General features: G+C 44.8%; 3 protein-coding genes across 3 annotated transcripts; all 3 read right to left on the bottom strand.

Annotated features, from left to right (window-relative positions):
• Window positions 1–47: 47 nt before the first annotated feature.
• rab31 (RAB31, member RAS oncogene family) lies at window positions 48–6960 on the bottom strand. Its single transcript, XM_068748738.1, has 7 exons — window positions 6839–6960; window positions 5543–5622; window positions 4855–4936; window positions 3885–3956; window positions 3444–3550; window positions 2299–2408; window positions 48–1611 (listed from the first exon to the last, which is right to left on the bottom strand). Exons 1-7 carry the CDS (start codon window positions 6872–6874, stop codon window positions 1514–1516), a joined length of 585 nt encoding a protein of 194 aa, XP_068604839.1. The 5' UTR covers window positions 6875–6960; the 3' UTR covers window positions 48–1513.
• A 241-nt stretch (window positions 6961–7201) lies between these two features.
• Window positions 7202–14605, bottom strand: ralbp1 (ralA binding protein 1). The gene is made up of 10 exons (XM_068748894.1): window positions 14558–14605; window positions 13056–13341; window positions 11736–12167; window positions 11293–11642; window positions 10734–10895; window positions 10433–10564; window positions 9836–9946; window positions 9583–9704; window positions 9379–9499; window positions 7202–9251 (listed from the first exon to the last, which is right to left on the bottom strand). The coding sequence occupies exons 2-10, from the start codon at window positions 13303–13305 to the stop codon at window positions 8955–8957; spliced, it is 1977 nt and encodes a 658-aa protein (XP_068604995.1). The 5' UTR covers window positions 13306–13341; window positions 14558–14605; the 3' UTR covers window positions 7202–8954.
• Window positions 14606–15475: 870 nt separating this feature from the next.
• On the bottom strand, window positions 15476–27001 carry twsg1a (twisted gastrulation BMP signaling modulator 1a). The gene is made up of 4 exons (XM_068749202.1): window positions 26876–27001; window positions 20366–20465; window positions 16831–17076; window positions 15476–15856 (listed from the first exon to the last, which is right to left on the bottom strand). Exons 1-4 carry the CDS (start codon window positions 26999–27001, stop codon window positions 15675–15677), a joined length of 654 nt encoding a protein of 217 aa, XP_068605303.1. The 3' UTR covers window positions 15476–15674.
• Window positions 27002–27494: the final 493 nt, after the last annotated feature.

The following is a 27494-nucleotide window of genomic DNA, read 5'->3' as shown; positions in this document are numbered from 1 at the left end:
GTGGATAAAAACAACATACAACCCAAACCAAAAGTAGAATAATCACTACTTTATTACAATTAATATACAAATGTTAATCAGACTTAGAGGATACATGACATGATTTAGGCATACTGTATAACGATGACTGCAGATACATCTCTGCTTCAATATGGATTGTAATGCATTTAATTAGTCTTTGCATATTTAGTCATGTAATTCATGCATTATTCTAGCAGTATGCATATTTAGTCATGACATACATTTAATACTAAAAAAAGGCACTTCCATGGTGACTGACATCATACGAACATTTAAGCTCTAAGAAAAAAAAAAGTTTCCTCGCTCAATATACGTCAGATTCATAGTGATGCAAATGTCAGGCCAAACTGCATTGAAAAATTAGACCTTTATAAACTTCGGATGAATCTGACATCCTGAACCTCAACCAACAATCAGCTCCTAATTCAATTTCGACTTTCAGGATAAGCAAATCTCTGTGTTGCATATTCCCATGGAAATTCTGGAGTCAGAGAAGTCAGGCCACACGACTTTCTGGGATGTGCTGTTTGCATTGTGTTTTCTTCCCAGTCTCAGTTTGCATTAAGTTGAACATCAGCAAAACACGCCTATGATAAGAACTATTCATTTCGCTGATTTAACACACCATACATGTCAGAAAACTGGTTGGTTTAGCGCTAGTTTGCTAATATTTCTTGAAGAGTATGGCTAGCATATAGAACACAACTCTTATGTAAAAGACAAGCAGGTCTTTTTGTCTCATTTACAGGTACAAAAATACATGGAAACCTTGTGTTTGGGTTACATTTAGCCATTCCCTGCAGTGAAATCTCAGACAACACATTTCAGCATGTAGAAAACATCTTGAACAAATCACCATGTAAACAATTCTGATGCTGGTCCCAGTGCTTCAACAGAGCGTGTTAAACTGTAGTCAGGATTTGGGCCTTGAAGCTGTTCATTCTGTTGTGTTGCAGTCAAAGGATTGTGTTAAAAGCATGTAACTGCAACTATTAAAAGCAAACGTGTGTGGAAAAACATGTTGAAAGAGAACATAAAGCCATCACAGAGCGGACTGACTTTCAATTTAACATGTACCATTTAAGAGCCACAGTGAGGAGAACATCTAGAGCAGCGGCTCTTGACATGAAAACATGGTTGCTTAAACAGTCAAAATCTAAAGTTACAGGGAAAAAAATTAATAAAAACTGCCTTCTCGTAATGATGTATGTAGCATACCACCAAAAATCATAATGTAATTTAAGCAAAACAAAGTGAAGACTTCCTGCTTCCGGGCCTCGTCAGAGTTGCGAGTGCTCCAGTTAAATGAAAGAAATGTGCAATGACTGATACCAAACGAAGGGTTTTTCTGTTTCATGTTGCAGTTGACCACACGGACAACCTGACGTCTCTGTCCACTGTCTGCTCTTGCCCAGGAGTAAGACACAGTGTGCGTTGTGGACTATGTGCTGCGCTGGTGGGATCCCTGGTGCTGAAAGAGCTGCTGCCAGCATTAGCAGCACCTCCTGCTGGACGGAGCAGGCAGCCCGGAGAGTTTAAAGGACTCGTTGCTCTCCACCTCAGGATTGTCTATGGGTGGAATCTGTTTACCTAAAAGCAGCAAAGTGTCAGTCGAAGCGGTGTCCTGGCCGATTGAACCATTTCAAGCATGCGGTGCGTTGTGTTAGTACTACTGCCATTTATTTGGCAGTGCAATCTGGTGGACATTTGTAACAAGAAAGCAAGACTCAAAGCATGGCAACTTCAAACATTCAGCGCATGAAATAGATTTTCACAATTCTAATCTGTGTGAGATAAATAAAGAAGTTTTAGTTCTAAAAAAGGATTTAGTTGGTGCAAGGACCCAGATATTCCAACCACTGGTAAAATCTTATATATCACCTAAATGATATTGAAATTGCCTAAATTGAAATGTTCCTAAAAATTCAAAAAAGTAAAATAAAATAAATATGTTAATTAAAGAAATACATTATGAGATGCATGCATTTAGGATAACTATAAAAGCAATATTCACCTAATGACAAACAGGAATAACCCTACATAGCTAGACATTAGTTATGATTAACCAGATGAGTCGGTGAATCACAGAAATTAGATTTGGTTTTTTTGTGTTCTTCCAACTGACATTGTCTATCCCGTGAGAATACATGACATATAATGAAACTGCTTATACTAGTAAATAACAGCTTCGGCCATGATGAAAAGTGCAATACTGTAAGGTTTAACAACATCTACAGAGAAGTAACACACAACATGCAGTAAAGTGATGACACATACTGATTTTCTGGAAGAGCTCCTCGACATTGACAGCATTTCTGGCACTAGTCTCGATGAAAATAGCTGCAATTGATTCAGCAAACTCCTTCGCTTCCTTCATAGGAACCTCCCTGTGAAAATCAAGGGCATTAAAATAAGTATGGACACAGGTTCACCGTTAACAAGGCTCCAGAGTCGCGTCATTGATTTTCATCCATTCTGTCATCTTCTCTGGATGTTTGAGTGAAGGACTGCCAGGGATTATACGCTATTTTAATTTCGTTGTACAATGGCAATAAAAGATTCCTATTTCTATTGTATATGTATGATATTATTTTTCATGTTAGACAGGAATTGTACACAGTACAGTATAGTAAATACTAGGGCTGTAAAAAAAAATAGATTCGGAGATTTATCGCGATATTTCATCGTACGATTCTCGTATCGATTCAAAATGCGTCGGTTTCGATCTATTTTTAATGGAAAAATATTCAATGCGGCGTCTTACTTATGTGCCGCACTTAAACTCCCGGCCACTAGATGGCAGCGCAACACAGCAGAGGCTTGCAAGCCCCTCTGAGTAAGAATAACATCTCGCGAGATGTATCCCGGGGTGGCTTCTTTTCACTACAGTCTCGCGGGAGTTTAGAGGGGGATTATCATTGAGGGCTGATCCTCATATTTCTGCTGTTGCCCGTCGATTCCTCTGCATCCCTCCTTGCACAAGCGTCTCTGCAGAGTCTCTTCCACGGCAGGAGACATTGTAACTGCACAAAGAAGTGCGTTTAAACCTGGACATCTTGAGCAGCTTGTGTTCCTTCAATATAATCTAAAGATCAAGCATTTGCATTCTTAGTTTGAACAGCTCAGTGAATATTTCTTACTTCTACCTCTGTTAAGTTGCACTAAAGTCATTTTGCACATCTGTTCTAAAAGCCACCTTCTAAAAGAATGCACACAAGCACTTTCTTCTGAAGATGACAGTTGAGACAGGATTTGTTTTGAATTATTATTACATAAACGGTATAACAATGAGTCTGTGTTTTGAACGCCTCCTTTGTTAAACCTGTAAGTGTTGCAGTGAAACAGGCCTGCATCCGATCAGCAAAGATGCCTGAGATGTAGTTTCTTTGTAGCGAAGAGTCAGACATTGTAAGAAAACTCACCTGATATCTCCTAAATCATTCTTGTTCCCTGCTATGGCTACAACAATGTCCTCTGGACCGTGTTCTTTTAGCTCCTTTACCCATTTCTTCAGTGTCTGGAAAGAGTCCTGAACAAAAAACAAAATACACAACGTGCTCAACTCCCAGAAAGGGGCTCTATGGGAACACGGCTCAACACTTTCTACAGAGTCACTGCATTCCTTGATGTTTTCCATGAACAGACCAGGAAAGAATCACGTGTGGGTCATGGAAACAAGATGGAAATTACATTTCTGTGAACTGACTTTGTCTTTGCTCAGGCGGGACAAAAGCCCCCAAATGTTGGCAGATGAGCAAAAAAAAACGTGTTCATCAATTTTTGTTGTTTCATCATCTGGTCTGTCAATTTGATGACATCACCAACCCAACACAAATGCATTTTTAATTCATTAAGGTTCTTACCAGCTTGGTGATATCATAGACGATGACAGCAGCGGCTGATCCTCGGTAGTACATGGGGGCTAATGAGTGAAACTAAGAACAGAGCAACACATTCATAGTAGTTTGGTTTAATCGCTCATCAAATCAGTCATGCAAAAGCATCCCCCCCCCCCCCCCCCACCCCCCCAAAGTGCTGTATTCAATTCAATTCAATTCAATTTTATTTCTATAGCGCCAGATCAAAACAGAATGTTATCTCAAGGCACTTTACAGGAGGAGCAGGGAAAGACAGAACCCAGCTTGACCCACAAGAGCAAGAACTTTGGCAATGGAGGCAAGGAAAAACTTCCCTTTGACGGAACCTAAGGCTCATGGTGGACGGCCATCTGTCTGCCCGGCTGGGTTTCTGTATGAACTCTATGTAAACTGAACACAATCATCATAACTCCCAAAATGTGTTCAAGAGCACAATCCATCCAATCACAGACGACTGCAACATTAAATGGAATCAGCTTGAAGAAAGCAGTTTCGAGATGCACATCTTTGGAGCCCTGACAACGATGAGCGTGAAGCATGCGGCCTTCTCTTCGGCTAGTATTCAGCCACGCTTCACTCACACGACCGCTACTAACGCGAACTAGCACTAAAGGCTAATTCAATCCTACACTCATAGCAAAATATGCACCGCTAGATGCCAATAACTGTCAAACATAAACACTGGAAAATGAAGCGAACACAATAACATCAATAACATTTAGATTTAATTCAGCTGATGTTATGCTAAACACGCCTCCAAATACGCTCGCTTCGTATTACGCAATTTCTTGTTGTCTTGTGTTCAGGCTTTCGACTGATTCATTCACAGATTTTTTTTTACCAGGGTGATATCAGGCACAGACAATCAATAAAGGTAAGAAAGAGAAGTCTCCATGTATCATTGCAAAACAAGCAGGAAATGCATGCTGGTTCGTTCTCTTCCTGGCAGACTCACCCGCTCCTGTCCGGCGGTGTCCCATATAAGGAACTTGTGCAGTTCATTTCCACATGGCACTGTTTTGGTTAGGAATGATGCACTGAGGACGAGAAAGACAAGTTCTCAATTATGCGTCCAATTAGGAGACAGATGAGGCCAATCAGTAAAAGTCAGCGTGAAACAGTTTTTAAGCTCATGTTGCCAGGCAACCAAGAGAATCACCAAATAAATACATAAAGATGAACACAAAGATAGCAGCGGGCTAAATCGTGTGTTTGGCTATGCCCTGTGAGCTATGCTAGTTTGTCAAAAACAAACACCTTGATTGAGCACAGAGATTCGGGTTAAAGAGAACCCCCGACCATACACATCAACTATGTAAAGCCATTGACAAAAAGATATAAACATTTCCGTTTTACAACGTAAATTGATACAGCCGCCATGTTTTCGCACGCAGAAGACAGATTATGTCTCTCGGCTGGCCTGGGAACGCCTCGGGATTCTCCCAGAAGAGCTGGAGGAGGTGTCTGGGGAGAGGGAAGCCTGGAAATCCCTGCTCAGACTGTTGGCTCTGCGACCTTGGCCCGGAGAAGCGGTTGAAGATGGATGGATGGAGGGATGGATGGAGGGATGGATGGATGGATCTTAAGCGTGCCATGCGAATGGAGCAGACGTAGCACAGAATTCCTACGGCCGGTGAACTTACCCGATTGTGGGACTTATGTTGTGGTCGAAATGATCCTGTACAAATCGGCAAACGATACTGGATTTCCCAACTCCAGTGTCCTGAAATCAGAAGGTCACACACTATTAGACAGTGCCACGCACACACGCACACACACACACACTGTGAATGTTGACCCCATTGATTAGGTGACTCCTAGGTGCTCTTGATTTGCTGTCACTATTATTTATTTCTCTCCGAGTAGCAAAGAGAAACTATTGAATGCTTTTATAACCAGAAGGCGAGAGCTCTGTAACGCTTTCATGGCACAAACACTATTTAAAACATCTATTATTTTGATTTGATAATTGTTATATAATAATAAAACTTAATAAAATATCTTATAATGATGTGTTTCTTGTACAATATTTTATCATCTACCTGTTTGATCATCCTAAAAACGCTTTGTCAGCATGTTTACAGCCTAAAGCGGGAAAGCTCGGCCCAGGCAGGCACTAATGTTGCTCCTACAAGTTCCCACCTCCTCTTTGACTCACTAATGTTGCTCCTACAAGTTCCCACCTCCTCTTTGACTCACTAATGTTGCTCCTACAAGTTCCCACCTCCTCTTTGACTCACTAATGTTGCTCCTCCAAGTTCCCACCTCGTCTTTGACTCACTAATGTTGCTCCTACAAGTTCCCACCTCCTCTTTGACTCACTAATGTTGCTCCTCCAAGTTCCCACCTCCTCTTTGACTCACTAATGTTGCTCCTCCAAGTTCCCACCTCCTCTTTGACTCACTAATGTTGCTCCTACAAGTTCCCACCTCCTCTTTGACTCACTAATGTTGCTCCTCCAAGTTCCCACCTCCTCTTTGACTCACTAATGTTGCTCCTCCAAGTTCCCACCTCCTCTTTGACTCACTAATGTTGCTCCTACAAGTTCCCACCTCCTCTTTCACTCACTAATGTGGCTCCTCCAAGTTCCCACCTCCTCTTTGACTCATCGAAAACTAGTATGAAGCCTCTATAAACAGCGTTTTGCTGACGCAGCGGAAATTCTAGCGGGTTGGCTCCCAGCGGTTTGTCTGATGACGATGACGATGACGTCACTTTAACAAATATACTGTCACGGCCGCTCAGAAAGACGCGTAACGCTGTAAAAACACGCGCCAGCGACCGATAATAACAACCGTTATTAACATCGTGTTCACGTTTTCTGACGGACGTCACCATTTAGTCGCGTTTGAACGCAAGCGTAAATGTAATCACCGTATTCATGTCAGCTGTCATCAAAATGGTGTCGACTGGTTAGAGGAACAGAAAGAAACACTTACCCCTAAAAGGCAGACTTTGAGTTCCCGGATGGCCATGGCGAGTTCCAAAATGTTTAAATCATTGTTTGACTGTTTGCTCAACGCCTTTGTCCCGTCATCCTCTCTCTCTCTCTCGCTCTCTCTCTCTCACCCAGCCCCTAGAATAGACCATCTACCGTAGACTTCTACTGTAAATGACAAATAGAACATCCGGCGGGGACTTTCAAAATAAAACCCCGTTTAGACGCTGGAGCTTGTTCAAACTTTGTAATTGTATAGAAATTAGAATCATAGTTTGACGGGAACAACATATGGTTTTCCAAGAACAAACTAAAAAAAAAACTTATTTGACTAATTCGACTGAAAGTTGAAACTTTGTTTTGTTTTTATTTTTTTACCAGAAACTTTACAGGTCAAATTTCACGTTCCACCAGTATCGGCTTCAAACACTATACTGCCAATAGTGAAATGGGCTGCATTTAACTAGTTCCCTGTGCTAAAGTACCCAAGTAATAGGATTAATTTTAAAGTTGCAATAACATTACTCAGGTGACAAGAACAATCAGACAAGGTTGAACATTTGATGTAAACTTACTCACCTACAACAAAAAATAGCTATTCAAAGAAACACTAACAAAGATTGTGACCCTGCCTGATTTTATTTCTATAGAACTTTTAGTATGCTTTAATTATGAAACCAGTTGCGTCATATCCGGTCTATATTTGATGTACTTGATGTAGCTACTTTCCAAATCGGAAACCAGTTTCAAAGATTGCAAAACAGTCCTGTGGTTCCGCTATCTCTTGGTACAAAACCGTGATTAGGAATCTAAAGCAAATACTTACACATACCGGTACTCCCACAAAATAATTGCAAACTACGTGTTTTACAACCTCATTATGCTGGTGGGAGAGAGGGGGGGGGTTCTCTGAATATGACAGGAAAAAAGGAAGTTCCAAATATGGGCTATACTTACAGCAAAATGACGTAAAAGGGTAAATATTAACCTTTTGAATATTAGCTCGTATGCAAGACAAAACGAATATAAAATCCGTTATTCAGATTGACAATTTATTCTTCACGGCATTTTTCTGTCTGCAACAATAAGCTACAAATATAGAACCGACATGAAAGTAACCGCCAGTAAATGAAAAGCTTCAGAGCACAAAGCAGCTTCAATCCGCTTCAGTCAAGCGATCAAACCACGAATTAAGTCACGAGTCGAGACGCGACTTGATGCTTCGTTTTGCACGAGACCGAAGCCGCGCAGTCACACAAGCATCCCCCGTAAGAACAGTGTGTTTGCGATGCTACAATAACATAGAGAAACGGTAAATACATCAGGCCATGCTTTATAGACGTCATTCAACAGGCACGAACCAGAAGCTACACACTTCCCACCTCTGAACTGGACAAGACAAGAGTTCAGACACAAATACACAACGCAACTAAACGGGCTTTCCTTTTGTGTCTGTACACAACGTTTAGTCGACAAGGACAACCACTACCCCGAACAGGTTGCCAAGACGACTGTACAACTAAACAGTGCTGTTACGGCGTGACTGCACAATGTTTGCCTGCGTATCGGCGTGGCGGACGTCCTCTTGTCATCCCGTTTTTGTGTTTGTCGTAACTCAACGATGACAGTAACAAAGCTTGCTTGCTTTCCATCCACTGGTCAGTCGTGAGGTACGACGTCGCCACCCTGACGCACGTCTGCCGTTCAGAGAAGAGAAAGCGTCCACAACATATCCAGACGGGTAATACCATACAGCCGGAAGTTCAGCGTCTTTGTAGAATAGTCTTAAATAGAGACGAGCCATGAATTCTTCATTATTCAAAAGAGCTTTCGGGTTAGTGGTTCTCTGGGGAAACGGATCCAGTCTGGCACCTTCAGATATGGCACAGTGGTCGGTGAGGTGGGGGGGGGGGGGGGGTTACAGGTAATGATTTTACAACAGATACTTGCTCATCTTCTGCACCATTACCTATGAAATATTCCTTCCTTCCTTCCTTCCCTATTTGTCCACCACAGCTGCGTCTCTCTCTCTCTCTCTCTCTCTCTCTCTCTCTCTCTCTCTCTCTCTCTTTGTCTGTACAGCACAGAGCCGCCGAACGAATCACTGAGACGGCGTCTCAATTGTTGCCGTCTCGCTTGTCTCTGCTCGGAGAGGGCTTCGGAGGATCCTTCGCTGCCTTGACCGTGCAGGCGACGGCATCCGCCCCGGCAGTGACGGCGTTAACGGCGCGTTGGGCTTTCTCCTCGCCGTGGGGCTCCGGGCTGGGCTGCGTGGGCGGGGCCTGCTCGGCCAATGGCTGGATGGTCAGCTCCTGCTGCAGTTTGTGGCTCTGAAGAAGACGAAGCTGGACGCGAAGCTCCAAGATGGCTTCCTGTTCTTCATGGATGGCCTGGTTCAGGTGGGTGTTCTTGTTCTGAAACCACAGCGATAGTGAAATGGGCTGCATTTAACTGGTTCCCTGCCCTAAAGTTAACACTTTGCACTAACGAGACCTCTGCTAACAAAGATAGAAACAGCCAAACGCGATCGCCGTCGCTGACCTCCAGTTCCTCGTTCTGCTTCTGCAGGTCTTCGAGGATCATCTGCAGCTCTTCCTCGTCTTCGCTCTCACTTTCGCTATCCGACGAGTATTCCTCCGTCTCGCTGCGGCCCTGCTGCCGACTGAGGAGCAAAAAGCAGATTCACATTTCGGACTTTCATCGTGCCACGATAGGACAACGTATGACATTTCGCCCTCGCCTGACCTCTGGATGTCTGCGATCTCTGCTCGAAGTCTCTCGATTTCTTCTTTCTCTCCCGCAATCAGCCTACGAAGCACCTGCTCAAGAGAGATCAGCTCCTCCTGCTCGGTCAGGATCTCATTCTCCTGATCACAGAGAGGATGTAGTGCAAAACACACAATTATTCTAACTTGGGTTTGCAAAGTACATTTCAGTTGTAGAGACGTGGAAGACGTATCGGCCTGACCACACCTCCACCTCCCCGTTTGAAAGTCACCTGTGACAAGAGGAGGTTGAGAACTTCCTCTTCATTCTCAGTCATTTCTTCTTTCGACACGTCCTCCTTGGAGAGGCTCGCTATCTCCTGGGCTATCTTACTCTCGCACTCCTAAAAGGCCGGATCAGGAAAGATGCAGAGAAAAAGAGCAAAGACCAAAAAACAAAGAGCCTTCAGTCTCCATCAGACCCAATTGTGTCTGTGGCCATTACATTGGATTACATTGTACAGCATTCAGACAGCACATACTACTACTACTACTACTACTAAGTACTACTGTACTTTCGGCTTGTCCCCTGAGGGGTCGCCACAGTAAATCAACCTTCTCCACTTCACCCTGTCCTTTCCATCGTCCTCCCCAACACCAGCCACTCTCATGTCCTCCCTCACTACGCCCATGTATCTTCTCCTGGGTCGACCTCTAGCCCTGTTCCCTGGCAGCTCCATCCTCAGCATCCTTCTACCGATATAGTCCCTGTCTCTCCTCTGGACATGTCCAAACCATCAAAGTCTGACCTCTCTGACCTTTTCTCCAAAACGTCTGATTTGATTATAAATACAATCCAAACTCACGCACAATATCCAGAAACAACCTACTTGACGTTTGGCCTCCCTCAGTTTGCGTTTTAAAGCGGTCAAGATCCTCTGAACCTCCCAGAGTCGCTCCTCTTTAGACAAGTCTTTTACCCCGGCCTGAAGGTCTCTGTGCAGGCAGTTCAACAGGAACTCCTAAAACAACAACACATTTTAATCACGCATCAAAGGTTCTTCATACTTCACAGCAGCTTCACATGTGCAAGTTGTGTCTGGCTCCAGCCTAATGTTAGATGTACATAGTATGACAATAATGTGTACTTGATCATTAGAGTCCATTTGGCTCGTCAGAGCCTGAACTCACTTGTCTCCGGATCTCCTCCTTGATGCTCTCCTGGGTTTCAGGCAGTGCCGGCATCGTGGCCATGTTGGACCAGCGGAGAGGCCGCACCACCGGCTTCAAGAGGACGTCTCCAAACAGCTCCCTCACGTGTGTGAAGAACATGTAAAGGACTCGGTTCCCAATCTGAAATGGATCGAATCAGTGAACACGGAGGATCCAAGAAAGTCCAGCTCTACACAAAAAGTGCTCGCAGAGACTTTAGTAGGAACTTCTAGCTATTCACCAGTATGGTGGCTATTAGCGGCTGCTGCTGCTGGTTCGGAGTGGGTGGAGCATTCCCTTTGGGAATAAATTAGCTTCAACAAACTGGGCCAGCAACTTCAGAGATGAGCTCTTACTCTAAAAACATCAGCTGGCTTGTTGCTAGGGGAAGATCTGTTTGAGGGACAGAGCTGAACCCAAGACCCATTTTTCCATTTGCCGTTTCGTTTTCCTCCCGCTGTGTCATTACTGCGCTTCCCTTCTCTATATGATGTCAGAACCCATTTACTCTGCATGAACCACACACTCGCTCTCTGACCTGTATGGTCGGGTTGAGGACGATGGAGATATTCTGAATATTCATCTTGGTTTCCGCCTCCCTGCCGATGACGTGATCCATGTGCGTGACCAGCCAGGAGAGCACAAGCCGGCTCTTGGGCGCCACCTCCGCCAGCAGCTTCTGGAACTCCGTCACCTTCTCGGCCTCCGCCTGGCGCCCGCAGGCGTCCTCGAAGCGCTGGGCCAGATCCCGAGCCAGCAGATTTTCGGGCAGCTCTCGTAGGTACTGCTTCAGCAGACTGGCGACCGTGTGCGGATCGTACTCCTCCAGACAGGGGCACTCCTCGCGGTCATACGCTGCCTTCAACTCGTCCACCTTGGACTTCATACCTGCGAGGAGAGACGTTTTAACAGGTGTACACATATTGAGACAAACAGGAAGTATAATAATAATGGGAACGTGAACAGCCTCAGTTTCTATACCTGACACCCGGTAGATGCCTTCGCATTTCATGCCGTAACTTTCAACGTAGTCCACACACTCTCTGAAGATCGCTGGCAGCTGGATACCATCGTAGAGAGACGTCCTCTTGACAGCTTCAGCCAGAGGGGCGCCAAAAATGGGCCTGAAGGTGGGGGTCTCCACCGGGACCGGCTCTGCCTCGGTTGTGGGTTTCTTCTTCTTCTTCTTTTCCTTCCATTGTTTCACCACGTCTGCAGCCGTCAGATCTTTAGATTTCTTGTCCTTGGCCTTGTCGTCCTTGAGACCCTTCTCTTTGACCTTGAAGTCCTTCTCCTTCTTCTTAGAGAAGCTGGGCTTCTTGAACACATGGATTCCTTTGGAACGCTTCATCTTGGAAGGGCTTTCCGCTTCCTCTGCCGAACTGTCCTCCTGGAAGGCAGCGTAACCCTCCGCTGCAAGGAAGATGCAAAAATGGGGGTTGGATGAGAGGAGAAACACACACACCCGGGCTTTATATCCACCTCCTACGACAGAAAAGTAATCGCAGTGAAGCAGGAAGAAAGATGTATGAGAGGAGATAGCGAAGGAGGGGGCGGGGGGGCTCAGAAAAGAGGTCAACTACTGGTTCAGAATAGCTCCCACTGCACCCCATGGCTCTTCTTTCTAGGACAGACTAAAATATTGTCCTTCAATGTGGAGGTAAAAGATATCAGACACCTCTCCAGAGGGTTTGTCAAAAATACTGTTTATCACAAAGCTGCTGGAAAATGGCTGCAAAATCTGTAAACTAGAAATATTTTGGAGCGCAAAGCTCAGTCAAGGTACAAAAAAAAAAAAAAAACTGGTCATATAATTAAAAATTCCTGAACCATATAAAGTAAACGTGACTCAGAATTTATGTTTATTTTTTGAAGTAAACTGAGATTTCAATGTGAAAATGTATTTATTGTTTCCTGACCTCATTCTGGATCAGGTTCCAGAAGACATTTTGCATGATAGTGCGTGTCGGACCCCTTTATGACTGTGACTTTTGGTGAGTAAATTTGAATGCGTGTCTTACAATATATGATTATCAGTAAATGGGAAAATACTGATTTTTTTTTTAATTTTTTATCCAGACAGGTATCCAAGTTGGACAAAGACCCATCTTCAGATTTCCTTTCATCAAGATGCATCCAGCTGTTCCATAATAACAAACAAACAGACAGACAGACGGACGCCGTCAGACACACAACCTCCTTGGTGGAGGTAAATTGACCTTGAGCCAAGTCATTTTGGGGAAACGTGCCCTTTCCATGGCCAGTAAATGTTAAGCTCAAGTTAAAAGGATCATTTCTTACTCCTTTTCTCCTTCTTCTTGAACTTGTTCTTCTTCTTTGCAAATTCTTTGTCGTCGTCTGAGACGTAGGTGTCGGGCGCCTCATGGTGATGACCATCATGAGGCGGCGACGGTTCCCCGGTGCGATACAAGCCAGGGAATTTAGTGGGACTTATCTCTTCAGAGCTGGGGGTGCGGGTCACACCTCCGGGGTGCTCAGCCCTGCGCTGCTCTGCAGGGCTACTGCTGGGGGGTAGGAAGCACTCAGTCATGGCTGCTTGGCTCTCATCACTCCTCTGACATCACGCCTGCAGTGAACGGGATGAGACAGCAGCAGTAATATGCATCAAATTTGAATCAAAATATAGAATAGAATGAAAGGAGAATGAAAATCCGGCTTCTAAGGACCTTCCCCTACATACATGAAATGAATTACTACCATGTTTTAGTGCACGTTATACGTCTTCTCAATGTTTGCCAACAAGAGCAGCGGTTAAATTTCGTTCTGTCCAGAGATCAACGACTCTCGCAAAGGATATTCCAATCACAACAGTGAGTTAGACTAAAAAAAAAAAGAGACCCCCCAGAAATACTTGTGCTAGAGCATTTTTATCAAGTCAGAATGGCTCTGCAGAAACCTGATTACATAAAAATAATCAACTCACAATTAGTTTAGAGCAAATTACTGCAAAGTGCCTCAAGATTGTAACGGGCTGTAAAACAAACTAACAAAAGGTAACATTCAACATTAATAAAGACGTGATGATAGAGGCGATGCATCAGATCAGTTCATCAGAGAACCAAAATAAAATCATTTTATACAGAACCATGAACAACTGCAGCAATCGTGTCCACCCGGCAGATGGCGCTCTGCTGCATGAACAACCGCGTCCTCACAATCAAATCAACAGCCCCCTTCATCGGACAGAGGCATCAAGTTGGACAGAAACTGTCCTGATGGCAGAAGCGCAGCCATTATCTGTTCAGTCGACTTCTCTTTTTTGACAACCATTTGAAACACGTCTGCCTCTCTCACATAAAGCACACAAAGAGACATTAAATGACGCAGCAATGAGAGAAGCGTGCTGTATTATTGTTATTACTGCGAGATATCTTTTTTAAACTCAAAGTAGGCTGGTGGAAACAACTCCTGGCTAGTTGGGAGCGCTATCAGTTTGCCCAATGAACGAAGACGCAATGCCGAATGGGTCCTGTCCTGTTTCCGGAAGGAAACTAAGGAAACAGACACATATCATCATCTTTCAGTTAAAATACATGTAATTGTCACGTAATAACGATTCTAATTATATATAGGTTAAAATAAAATGTCCTCTGAATGGAGCGGCCCATATGCTAACGTTAGTTCGGCTAGCTTAGCCAACCTACCCGTCCAAATTAAAGCTGCCAATTTGTCCCGGACACATCAGAGATGAGCTAAACTGATAGCTACGTGTGCTACGCTATATTGCTGCATTTTATAAGCGTTGTATCACAGTTGAACAAACAAAACTCTAAAAACTTTACCAAGTCCTCTCCCCCGCTTCGATGAATCCAATCGGCTTCCGGTCGGACCGTACGGTTGTGTAAATAAACCCATCTGCGCCTGTGCGGAAGCCGAAATGCACAATGGGAAATGTAGTTCCTAAAACCGAGGCCCCAAGCGTCACCGCGAACGTGTTTATGTCGGCCTCTTGGCTGAAAACCATGTGGAAACACTGACGACGGTTTAGGTTGTGGTATAATGATGGCATCGGCATCGGCACCGGGTCTGCTGTGAGACAAGCCTTAGTGTAAAACGCAAATTGACAGTTATCGCATCCAAAGTTGGAGGCCATTATTCTGAAAAGTGTTTTATCTCCTTAAGAGTGGCCGTTCTAACATAATGAAATACTGGAATCACCTGATCTTTTTTTTTTTTTTTTTGGCACCTGCTACTCCAAACCCGCAGCTGCAGGGGCAAAATGATGTCACGATTCAATAATGATGAAAGAAAGACAAACAAGGTCTCATTGTGCGTCTGGCTGGTCTGTCTGCGCAACCTGCTGCTGAATGCCAGTTGGGATCAGAATCAGCGAAAGCACGCCCTGCTGCATCACAATGACCATTTGTATGAGGCGATGAGAGATCGGCGTCAGTGAACGCTCCCTTTCCCCTCAGCCTGCGTGAGATTGGCAGTGAGCACTGGAACACCTGTGGACCAGAATGGCATAATAACAACTTTGTTTCCTCAGGAAATTATGTGTTTCCTGGCTTGGGCAACACGAGGCTAAGATTAGAGCAGTAGACGGGCAACATACAGGGCAAACATTTACTCTCTAATCCATCTATGGCACCAAACGTTTCTTTATTTGGCATGCGACTGGACCTTTTACAGACCATAACTGTAAAAATACATTATTCATATAGACCTATAGTAGAAAAAAAAACCCCACTATTGCAAATAAATCTAAAAAAATATACAGTGAAACATAACAGCAGAATAAAAACAATTTGTAGGGGTAGGACGAGGGAGGGGTTAGGGATTTTTTTTTTTTTTTTTTTTACAAGGTAACTGAGGAATGCCAACACACAACAGTCATAGTTTCCTCTGCTTTCAGTCCTCTGGTACGATCCAGATGTTCGGTACCAATGTGTGCACACTTCAGAATAGACAGTTCATGCACTTCACAGCCTTGCTGCCGTAGTCCACGCACTCGGGTCCAATGCACTGGCAGCAGGCGTTGTGGAACCAGCGGTACTTGGATCCTCCCATTGACTCGCAGTATTGCCTACACTGATGGATGGACAGGCAGTCGTCAAAGTAGACCACCGTGCACGTGTTTTCTAAAATGCATAAAAACAGGAAGGGGAATGAGTCACAGGTCCGGCAAACGAAAGGAATACAAAAAATAAACCGCCTTTTAAAACAATTCCCTTTAACCCCCGATGCTCTTGCTTTTATTACGGGCATCAATTTGATTTGCTACAACTAAGTAGAGCCATGTGTTTTGAAGAGCTTAATGATTTAACTGCTTGGCTTTGTGGGGTAAACTCTTATGAGCGTGCCTTCATGGCAAAAGTAGGGGCTTAGTGTGAGACAGCCAGAGGGGGAGATGATGCCAGTGAAGCAGCATTTCTAACAGTAAACCATTTCCTACAATTGAGGTTGTGGCCATTTGAAATACTGGAAATATGACACACCCCGAACTGGTCTTAGCTCACGCCCTTGTAATGTACTTCATTTGGTCTGGCCTGATTTTATTGAAACCGGTCTTAGTGAGGATGCTTCATTTGTATATGTCCAAAAAAAGAAACTAGAAAACGACAATCAGAGATTGCAGACCCAAGCCTCCAATAGACTATTGGATCTTGTGAGACAGTAAACAGGGCTTCCGGATCAGAGGGGCCAAACCTGCTCTAGCTTCCTGCTCCGGAACATACTACAAGACACATTCTGGACTCTTTTTCCCATCATGCCATTCGTTTCCCTCCCTCTTAAAGTGAAAGTTTACAGCACAGGCACAATTCCAGATGTAAAAATAATTCTAGAATCTGGATCCAGATCCGGATCAACGCCATTCTCGGGGAGGACCGAGCCACGGACAGAACCTTGCTTGTGTAAAAATTTCAAGTCGATTGGGTTACTAGTTTTTGAGTTATGCGCTCGGACAGACAAACAAACAGACAAACAAACAGACAGACAAACGCACCCAATTGCAATACCCTCGCCTCCCCTTCGGCGAGGGTAACTATAATGTGAATAAAAAATAGTAGAGAAGTGGCTCTGATTGTTCACGTGTTACCTTGGCTGTCATAGCTGGCATGGATGCTGTTGCCAGGGACAGAGACATTCTGGTGCTGGTTGTCCAAGGACTCGAGAAAGGACACCAGGTTCTCGTGATGGGAGAGTTCCTCCGCGACGGGGAAGGTCACCACCATCATGTTGATCGGCGCGTCGCCTTCCGTGAGGGCGCGGAACAGCGAGGGGATCGGACGGTGCAGCTCCTCCACCGTGCTCTTTGACGTGGCCGGAGAGTCGCTGTAGTTCTTGGGGTTGCACATCCCTGAGAGAAAAAAGACCGATGAGGACATTAAAGAGTCAATTCCTAAAAAAGAAACGAAAACATTGCTCAGCTCTTTTTAACCACACAGACATTGTGGGCGTTTATTTAGTTTTTTGAGAAGCTCTTTTATTCTTTTACACTCGTTTGTATTTTTAGCAGCCGCTGAAGGGAGGCGTGTTCAGTTGGTTGTGGTCCGCATCAGGCCGGACCTGAAACACGGACAGCTTGATGCAACCACGTGGCTGTCCTCGAGTGTCTCGTCTCAATTTGGATCCTTTTAACACGTCATTTAATTCCCAAATACAGTAGTAATCACTTGGCCAAATCCCCACATCCCCAGATATGATCTCCATAACCATTTAAATGAGTCAAAGTGAATTACATCTAAGAGGTAAATCATATAATAGGGAACTCGGGTTGACGGAGGAATTGGATTACAAGCCAATGCTAAGACCTGAGCCAGAGCAGCTGTTTTAGATAAAGCACACACGGGTCCCTCCCTCCCTCCTCTTCCTCTTTTTGCACCATAAAAGCTGTGCTCTCTCTCTCCAGCCCTCCTGCACCGAGCCTCCCTAACCACTCACAGATACACACTTCAAAGTAGCCAACATTTGGCACAGATAACATGTTTAGAGTGGAAACTTACTCCAAGCAGTCAAAAGGTTGGGACCGCAAGGAAAAATAAAAACATAGACGTGCAACTTGCTTAAAGCGGCACGCTAAACTCGATGTGATGTAAAAAGGCCTCCGAGACGAAAACATCGCCTCCACATCTGGGCATCGGGAACGGCAGCAGCGAGTTCAGCGCTCCGTCAGACACTTTGTATTTGAGATCCACATGACGGCGTTTTTAATAAAGTCTCCTTGTCAGCAAAATCTGTCTGTCACAGCTGATCGGAGAACCCGCTGGTAGAAGCGAGAACAGGCGGGCGGGTGAAGGCAAGAAACACGAAAGACACAGGACATACAGGAGATGCAAAATGACCAGCGAGCAAATGGGATACAAAATAAAGATATAGAAAGGCAACTAAATAAAAACAGACGTACATACATCCGGAACGATATGCACAAAACGACAAAGCCACGACGTCACAGCAGCAGAAAACAACATTCCTACGGAGGAGGTATTGCTGCACTTTTATTGGGCCTCGCGTTAGCAGCTCTGCAAAGCAGTTCTTTCCTCACACCATCTTTGTTTCTAACGAACAAAGAAAACGGCACACCGGTCTTGCTTTGAACCGGCTGCGTCCAGGGGCCACCATCCTATACAGCATGGGTCAGGGGTCTTATTGTCTCAGAACCATTAAATCTGTCATTACATTTTAACTGCAATTACAACCTGGCCAGAAGAAAACATTTAAATGTCGTGTTTCGTGTCTGAACTCGACAACCTGTTCATATCCCACAGAAAATTCAGATTATAAAAGGAATGCATGGAAGGAAGACCTAAACGTGGATTTATCAGCAGATGATTGGGAATTAATCTGTTCTAGTCAAACAGTTAATACAACCTAAGTGGCCCATGAGAACATACATCACACCAGTCAAATTACATCAATACAATAAAAATATCCCAGAGGAGAATATAAAATTAGAGAATTCTGGGAAGAGGTCAGAAAGGAAACAGAAAAAACGATTTCTTAAACTGTCCCAACAAGCCCTGAGCTTTTTATTTTAGGTTTATATCCCCAAAAAAAACATAATTTTACCAAAAGTGATCAGATGATGTTCAATATGTGTTTTCTACATGCTAGAACTATTTTGGAAAAATAACACATTGGGTCAGACAGATGATGACAAAGGTTCCTTTAGAGAGATTAACAGACAGACTAAAAGGGAAACAGGACAAGGTCGAAATGATTTGGGGACCATTCATGGCCTTTGTGAAAGGTTTCGATTTACTCAAATGATGTGAAGTAAAATGATGGAAGGAAATACCCTCAATGTGAAGTTTTAAATGTGACAATTTAATTTGTAGAGAAATGGCTTGTTTAGTCTGAGAAGTTTCGTTTTTTTGTCTATTTATTTTCTTTATTTTTAATTCTTTCTCATTTCTATTTTTATTTTTCGTGTTTACTTTATTTTGTTAAAGTCACCAATGTATATATATATATATATCCTGTCTAAAACAATAAAGATATTGTTGGGGAAAAAAGGTCTTGTTCCACAAATGTGCTTGTTTTGGGTCTGGCTGGGAGCCACACACACCGACAGCACCTCAGGATGACACTAAAGGTCAAAGGTCATCTGAGCAGGAGCGCCTCATCGCCTCTCTCCTCCGGCGTCTTCATCCTTTCATCTTCTGGACACCTGGAGATGTCTGCCATTCACACGGCGACGCCGTGCCAGCATCTCCTCCGCCCTGATGAACAAGGCTCCTCTTGGATTCGCCGCCACGAGGCCACGCTTCAGAATGTCTGGCTCCACTCACCTGACACTCATCCCGTATCAGAGCCGCAACACTCTGAACACGCTGGTTCCCTTGTGGCCACAGCTTTCAGCAGGGCCACAAGACACACGTGTCCCGTGTAGAGAAAGTGACGCATGCCGGAAGTACTCGCATTGAATATAAACTCTCAGGCGGTGCTTATCACAAAGCGAAGACTGTACGACTTCCATTGGTCAGAGGACAGGATGTGACTGGACACGCGTGGCTCCGGTCACATTGAAGTGAGATCAGCATGGCCAGATCGTGCGCCTGCTGTGCCAACATTTGGCCTTTGTTGTGTTGGACTTGAACATCCTGGACGAGTGACTCTTCTGAACCAGCTGAACTTCAAGCGCCACTGTGTTTGCAGACAGCAATATAGTGTATTCAAACTGAAATACGTTGTCGTGACTTTTGAATTTAGTTTTCTGACTTGATAAAAGACATTTAAAAATCACCACAGAGCACATACTGATCTGAAAAGTTTAGACCTCATTTCAGAAATGGTTATCCTCCAATCTGACCACAGTCGTTGATGGAAACAAGTGGCGGAAGCCTCACATGGCCAAATCTTAAATGTGGGACGAAGTGAGGAGAATCTGAAGTCAAACTTAGTTAAAGTAACTTCAGATTCACTTTTGCTCCTGTGGTTTCATTCTAAATGAAGCCTTCCTAACACTCGAATGCAACACGAACCGGACCGACTCCCACGTACTCAGCTGAGCGTGATTCGCTGCCGACTGACGGATCTGTTCTGTTGCACAGATGTTCATTTTCTCAAAGCTCAAAATAACACGCTGACTAACCTGCGGCCGGCTTTAACATGCGGCACGCGGATCATAAATGACACGCTGCACTCACCCACGCAGTCGCAGCACTCCTCCCAAAGGTTGCCCAGGCACAGCATGCACTCTTTGCAGCACGAACAATTCCCATCAGTCGGACGACACTGGCACAGTTCCTGCAGGAAAGCACGCAAAGGCACAAAGCGTAAACGAATAGAACTGAAACAAATGATTGATCACAAATCATCGCTGAAATACTATGTGATCGCCTCATTATGAAACCCAGCCGCCATCATTTTTTTACCCCCAATGCTGTTTGAAGTACTGGTTGAGAATGGTTCCGCTAGGGAACAGACCGATCCCACAGCAGAACACAAAATCATTTCTTTGTGTTTTTTTAGTTCTACATTACAGCCATCTTTGTGTTTGGAACGTTGCTACTTTAGTACGATAGGTATTCTCTAAAAACAAAACAAAACAAACCGAAAACATCAATTATTGCCCGTGGGCTAACAATGGAGAAGGAGCTGCATTGTGTCTTTGTAGATCTAGAGAAAGCCGAAGACAGAATGCCCAGAGAGGAACTGTGGTACTGCATGAGGAAGTCTGGAGTGGCACAGAAGTATGTCAGTAGTTCAGGATTTGTATGACAGAAGTGAAGTGTGCAGTAGGAGTAACGGGAGTTTAGTGTAGAGGTGGGATGCACCAGGGATCAGCTCTGAGCCCCTTTTTATTTGCCATGTTGATGAATAGACTAACAGATGAGGTGAGACAGGAAGCTCCTTGGAATATGATGTTTGCAGATGACATTGTGATCTGCAGTCAGAGCAGGGAGCAGATAGAGGAGAATTTAGAGAAGTGGAAGACACGAGAGTGGCTGGTGTTGGGGAGGACGATGCAAAGGACAGGGTGAAGTGGAGAAGGCTGATTTGCTGTGGCGACCCCTCACGGGACAAGAAGACAGTACAGTAGTAAATTGAAATCAGCCCAATCTTATCAAATCAACTTTGATCAAACTATAATAAGAATAAATTAATAAAATGTGTCATTGTTGTTCCACCTCAAAGTTAAAACTCAGACAGCAGATGCACGCAAAAACTCGTCCCATTGAAACATCAGCGGACAATAGCATAAACCAACAACAAGCCTTTACAAGACAGTCGATGTGTCAACATGAAAGCACAGCGTGATGAAGAATAAACCTCAGAGTAGGTTGAGACACATCGAACAGCCCAGAATTCAAATGACAGTGATGGAAACCACCAAGAACTACACTGAAGTACAAACATCCTTTGTTATAATATAGTATTTGCATTATTATAGATGAAAGTCAAACAGCATTTGCATGGAGTCAAGTATTTGCACTCGTTTAATGTAACTTTTCGTTTTTTCTCTTCATCATGAGAGCATCGAGTTTCATCTACAACAAGTCTGATACTAGTCATGTGCAAATCCAGACTCAAGTCTTCAGGATAAATGATGAAAAGATTATCCAGGGCAAGAAACTCAGCAAGCCCAGGGTCGCCTGCACGGATCGGCGACAGACTTCCTGGTCGAGCCTCGCTGTTTCACTCAGGCTTTGTGATTATGATGACGTCATGGCGGCCTGATCATAAACAATCCTTTTTAGTGGAGATCGGTCTTTGTAGATCTGATGGCCAGAGCTATAAAAAAAAAAGTGTAATCCAGAAATATTCTTCAAATCCAGATTGATGAAATTGTTTAAGTGTGACTGTGAAGTCCAGCGTTTGCTCTTACGGGTTCATCATTCATCACTGGCCCGTGTTCTATTGCACAAACAGAATTCCTCTCATTTCCGTGGGCCAGATTTCAGATTTGAGGACATCCCCCCCAAATCACTCCCACTTCCACCCAACAAACGTCGTGATTCGAGGGATTGAGATGAAGATCCGACGATAAAAAGAAAACTGTTGCTTTCTGCTCAGACATATTTTACTGTAACACAATGTGAGCGCATCAAGATTCACGATTTGCTTTATTGCCATTCAGACTCCATTCGACGACGAGCAAATTTACGTTTCATCGGCTTTCAATCGAAACAAGAAATAGAAAAACATCTGAGCAGCCGAAACGATTCAGCAGCAGCTGCCCGGTGAAATAGTACAAATACATTTAAAACCGCAATATCACCAGCACAGAAACAACAAGAGCACAACTAAAGCAAGTAAACAACAACAACAACAACAACATCATTACCACTGCAGGTCAGAGGAGGAGGAACAAGAACGTAAACGGAGGAGAATCTGACCCATATTCTTCTTTCATTCATGATTTTGTAAACGTATTTCTGCGAACATCCAACAACATGAAACGTCGGCTGATCCCAGAACTCTCCTGTAAACGGAATGAAAAGTGGGCGAGACAGCCAGAGGAGGTCCTTTCTCTCCCGTCTCTGTTCTCCCCCGACGACGCGGAACAAGGAGCACATTCCTCCAAGTCAAGGTCACCACGACGAGGAGGGAGGCGAGGGTGGGAGAGACAAACACCTGGAGCACAGAGCACGGCTGCCCCCCCCTCCTTCAGCTGTCTTCTTTGTTCAGTCCCCCCCCCCCCCCCCTTTCTATTGCCCGTCTCGCTTCCCTTTTGCTTTCATTCTGACGTGCTTGTTTTACAAACCCCGTGTCCTCCTTAGTGTCTCTATAGAGGACATCGCTGACATGGACATCGCTGACATGGACGCAGCCCCTGCAGTGATAAAAGGCTCTCCAGCGGCCAAACCACACGCAGTTCACTTAATCACCAGCAAAGCTCCGATCACATCGGATCCCACGAGTCGTTACGAGTCTCAAAGGTGGAATTCTAACAGTGCAGAGGGGGGGGGGGGGGGATCTCGCAGCTTATATCTCACCAATCAGAATTTAAAAAATGACCCCCTCCAAAAATCAAAAAAAGATTTCGTTTAAATACAAGAGACTGTTATGGACATGGAGCTCGAGTCAGCAGGTTAGCTCAGCTCACCGTAAGCGGGGAGAAATGGATCCAATACACTTTCACTCCTTTATTCACACACAAAATTGGTTCCTGGAATTCCACGCATTTTTTGTCCTTTGATTTATTCCCTCTCGAGTCGGTTATTTTTTCACCCACATCCTTTGGTGGGTTGGTTTGTCAGCAGGATGGAAACGGCACGAATATAAATAAAGCTTGGAAATGATCCAGATGGGAAGGTAAGAACATTTTTCTTATTTGCCTTAGCATTACTTAGAAACCACATTTTCCTTCAGAACGTGATTAGTTTACTTTATTATAGCCCATCAGCTTGATCTCTGCTGAGTTTTTAATGCGTTCGTGTATTTGCTTGTTTTTCTGTCAGCAGGATTATGCAAAAACACATGAACATGTTCTGATGATTATAGAAAATGACCGTCATTTGCTCCAATACTTCTCATCCGGTGACGCAAGAATTGTGACACAGATATTGAAGAGAAATAATGGAAAAAGCCAAAAATAATTTCATCCGGACGCAGTGACTGAATATAATGCGGTTTTCCAACAACATAACTCGCATTTTACGTCTCCATCGACCCGTTATTCCTGTCTGCCTTCAAACACTGCGCTTTACAATGAATTGACTAGATTCCTAAATTCATTCAATTCACTATGAAAACACTAAAATCACGAGAGCAAGAAAACAAACCAGTGAATATCCTGTTTCCAGACTCTCAAATGTGAACATTTGTCTTAAATGTCAGTAAACTGAATACATTTTAGAAAGTACAAAAACACACAAACATAAAACTAGCTGATAAATTAATTGCACGAACTGGAACTTGAAAGCCTTTGACCGACTTCCACACAGACGATCTCAACATGAAGCAGTCGGTCAAACAGTCAGACAAAAGGGCCGCAGGGAGAACGCGAGTGTGAGCCGCCTCGTCCCGCAGGGCGCCGGCTGCTGGTGCCACGCCCCGCTGAACAGCCCCGTCTGGACAACGCTGCAGCTCTCGATTCTCGACCAACTCCATATTTCCCCTCAGCCAACCTCCCCCCCCCCCCCCCACAGACAGACGCACCTCCTGACCCGAGCCTCCCCTTCCTCCTCCTATGTTCTCCCACCCTCTGAGCTTTTGGGGAATTCAGACAAATGACTTGATGTGGCAGCGGAGCGTAAAAAGCGAGTGTTTGGCCGCAGATCCCACTAATCAGCAGCAACACGGCGCTCCCCCAGGAGGGCTTCTCCTTCACGACACCGTCGCTCTTTCGCCTCCGACAGCTCGCGAGTTGGAGCCGGCCGGGGCCGTGAGAATGATTCATCGGCCTGAACGGGCCAACTGGAAGTGAAGGAGAACAAGCAGAATTCTGTTGATCTCAAAGATTTACAGGAACCGAATGCCGGGGGGGGGGGGGGGGGTCTGTAAGCAGAGGCTTTATTTCTAAAGAGTGTTCTAAGAAATCCATTCAAATACAGCATTCAGCTTCACAAAGTGGAATATATAAAAGCAGAATGTAAAAAGACGATCGGTGTCAACTCCAGTCCTAAACAGAAGATCCGTCACAGACCGTAGAGACGAAGTCCAGGCATTTCATTAGTTGTTAAAGTAACTGACAAATCTATCACTACTGCTAGTACTACTGTACTTTCGGCTTGTCAACGTTCTCCACTTCACCCTGTCCTTTGCATCGTCCTCCCCAACACCAGCCACTCTCATGTCCTCCCTCACTGCGTCCATGTATCTTCTCCTGGGTCGTCCTCTAGCCCTGTTCCCTGGCAGCTCCATCCTCAGCATCCTTCTACCGATATAGTCCCTGTCTCTCCTCTGGACATGTCCAAACCATCGGAGTCTGGTCTCTCTGACCTTGTCTCCAAAGCGTCTAACCTTCACTGTCCCTCTTATTGTCTCATTTCTAATCCTGTCCAACCTGGTCACTCCCAAGGAGAACCTCAGCATCTTCATCTCCTCCACTTCTAGCTCCGCCTCCTGTCTTTTCCTCAGAGACACTGTCTCTAAGCCGTCCATCATGGCTGTCCTCACCACCGTCTTGCAGACCTGTCCCTTCATCCTCGCTGACACTCCTATCACAGAGCACACCTGATACTTTCCTCCGCCCGTTCCAGCCTGCCTGCACACAATTCTTCACTTCCTTTCCACATTCTCTCCATCACTCTGCACTGTTGACCCAAGGTACCTGAAGTCCTCGACCTTCTTTACGTCTATTCCTTGTAACTTCACTGTCCCCCTGGGACCTTCTCAGTTACACACAAACTCTGTTTTACTCCTGCTCACCTTCATTCCTCTCTTTTCTAGAGCAGACCTCCACCTCTCTAGATTCTCCTCTACCTGCTCTCACTGCAGATCACAGTCACCTGCAAACATCATATTCCAAGGAGCTTCCTGTCTCACCTCATCTGATAGTTAACCATCACCATGGCAAACAAAAAGGGGCTCAGAGATGATCCCTGGTGCATCCCACCTCTACACTAAACTCCCGTTACTCCTACTGCACACTTCACTGCTGTCATACAAGTCCTGAACTGACAAATCTATCACTAATAACTAAAATAGAGTTTAGTTGTATCTCTCCTTAGAGAAACAGCTGCTCCATAAAACCAGGAACGTTATGGACATTCAAGAGTCCCATTCAGAGTTTGGTGGTTTTAAACGGTGATGCCAAGTTGGACACACAGGAATAAATACAACGTCTTTGTGAAAGACTTCTCTCCACATTTTCTCTTAAAATAACAAGAACACCTACAGAAGTCTTGTTGGCTATGGGACGCCCGCCCCCTCTGCCCCTCCCCCCACTGAGCTTCAGACGTGAGGGGGAAAAAGTGACAGAAAGGAAGTGATGCCAGAAAGTCAACAAATGAGTTGATGTGAAAAGAGAAAGAGTCGAGCCATAAAAGGAAAACACGCACAAAAGTGAAGAACCAGTGACTTCCTGAAGCCTCACAGGTAGAGCGCAGGTGAGCGTGAAGCTGGACCGGTCGCTCACATCTCTGCTCAGTCCTGGAAAAAGACTTCCCTTGGCCTATCGGAGGAATGCATCTACATTCTTCTCATCAGATTCCATCTTTGTTCTCACTGCCAGATCGCCATCAGGACATGGGCAGACTTCAACTTGAATTTTGGCCACTGCTGGATACTTTCACAGAACTGAGTTTCTTAAAGGCCGACGACAACTGAAAAATATTTCCCTTTGGGACGCTACCGTGCTGCACGGAGTCCGTCAGACTCGATCGATGCTTCAGTTACAGGAAAAGAAGCCTCGGTCGCTCTGAGCTCAGCTCCAGACGGCATTCAGCCTGTGTTCTTGTCAAAGAGTCCGTTTACACAAAGCAGCTGCAACGCTAAAGGGTGAACGCAAGACCTCGTCTCCAGCTGCACAGAAATGTCACCGTTTAATCACTAGAAAAGCTCAGTTGAGTTCAGTGCTCACGAGACCTGCAACAATAAAGTGGCCTCAGTGAGAAAAAGCTCGTTTGTGTGCACACTTTGGGCTCCCATATCCAAAAGCTCCACAGAAATGCATAACGTACTCAAAAGTAGCTGCAGAAATGTTTGTCCCCAACATTCAGCAGCTATCCCTCACAGAGAAAGTGTCCTTTAAGATGGACGTCCATTACCTGGATGAGACATTTGCTGACGTCGCTGGCGCAGAGAGCTTTGTTGCAGCCGGAGGTCAGAGACAGCCCGGTGAGGAGGAAGAGGAGAGCGGCGACAGGGGGGAGGATCTTCTGACCAGGCCTCATCCTGACGGCTCACCAGCACGGCACTGGAAACACCTACACCAACACAATACGTGGGGACAGGACCTCAGAGACCAGGGAGGGAGGGTGAGGACAAACAAACAAAACTTCCTCCCCAACATTCCCAAAGTTGCTGTGTGACAGATAGCAGGAGCTACATGAAACACGACGCTTTGAACGTTTCAAACAGCAACGAGGGTTTCCTCATTCTGGCGGCTGGAATTCTTTTTTTTTTTTTTTAATCTGGGGCTGTGCTCTCTCCGGTGAGTTTTAACACGTTCGTATATTTGGCTACGGATTGACACAAACATTATTATAAAATGATATTCAGTCCTATAGATGATCTCGTGTTATTGACATAACAAGCATGTCAACATCAAGCGATGCTCATCCGTAAGATTTATGTTGGGCAACGACCACGGAACCACTAAAGGAGGCTCGTAATAAACTAGAATCGTGACTCAGTGTCTGGGCTGGGAAAGGAAATAAATTATTA

The sequence above is a fragment of the Brachionichthys hirsutus genome, chromosome 15, assembly GCF_040956055.1.
Source record: "Brachionichthys hirsutus isolate HB-005 chromosome 15, CSIRO-AGI_Bhir_v1, whole genome shotgun sequence".
Classification (NCBI taxonomy): Eukaryota; Metazoa; Chordata; class Actinopteri; order Lophiiformes; family Brachionichthyidae; genus Brachionichthys; species Brachionichthys hirsutus.
The sequence above is the reverse complement of the archived record's forward strand: the minus strand, read 5'-3'. Positions and strand labels throughout refer to the sequence as shown.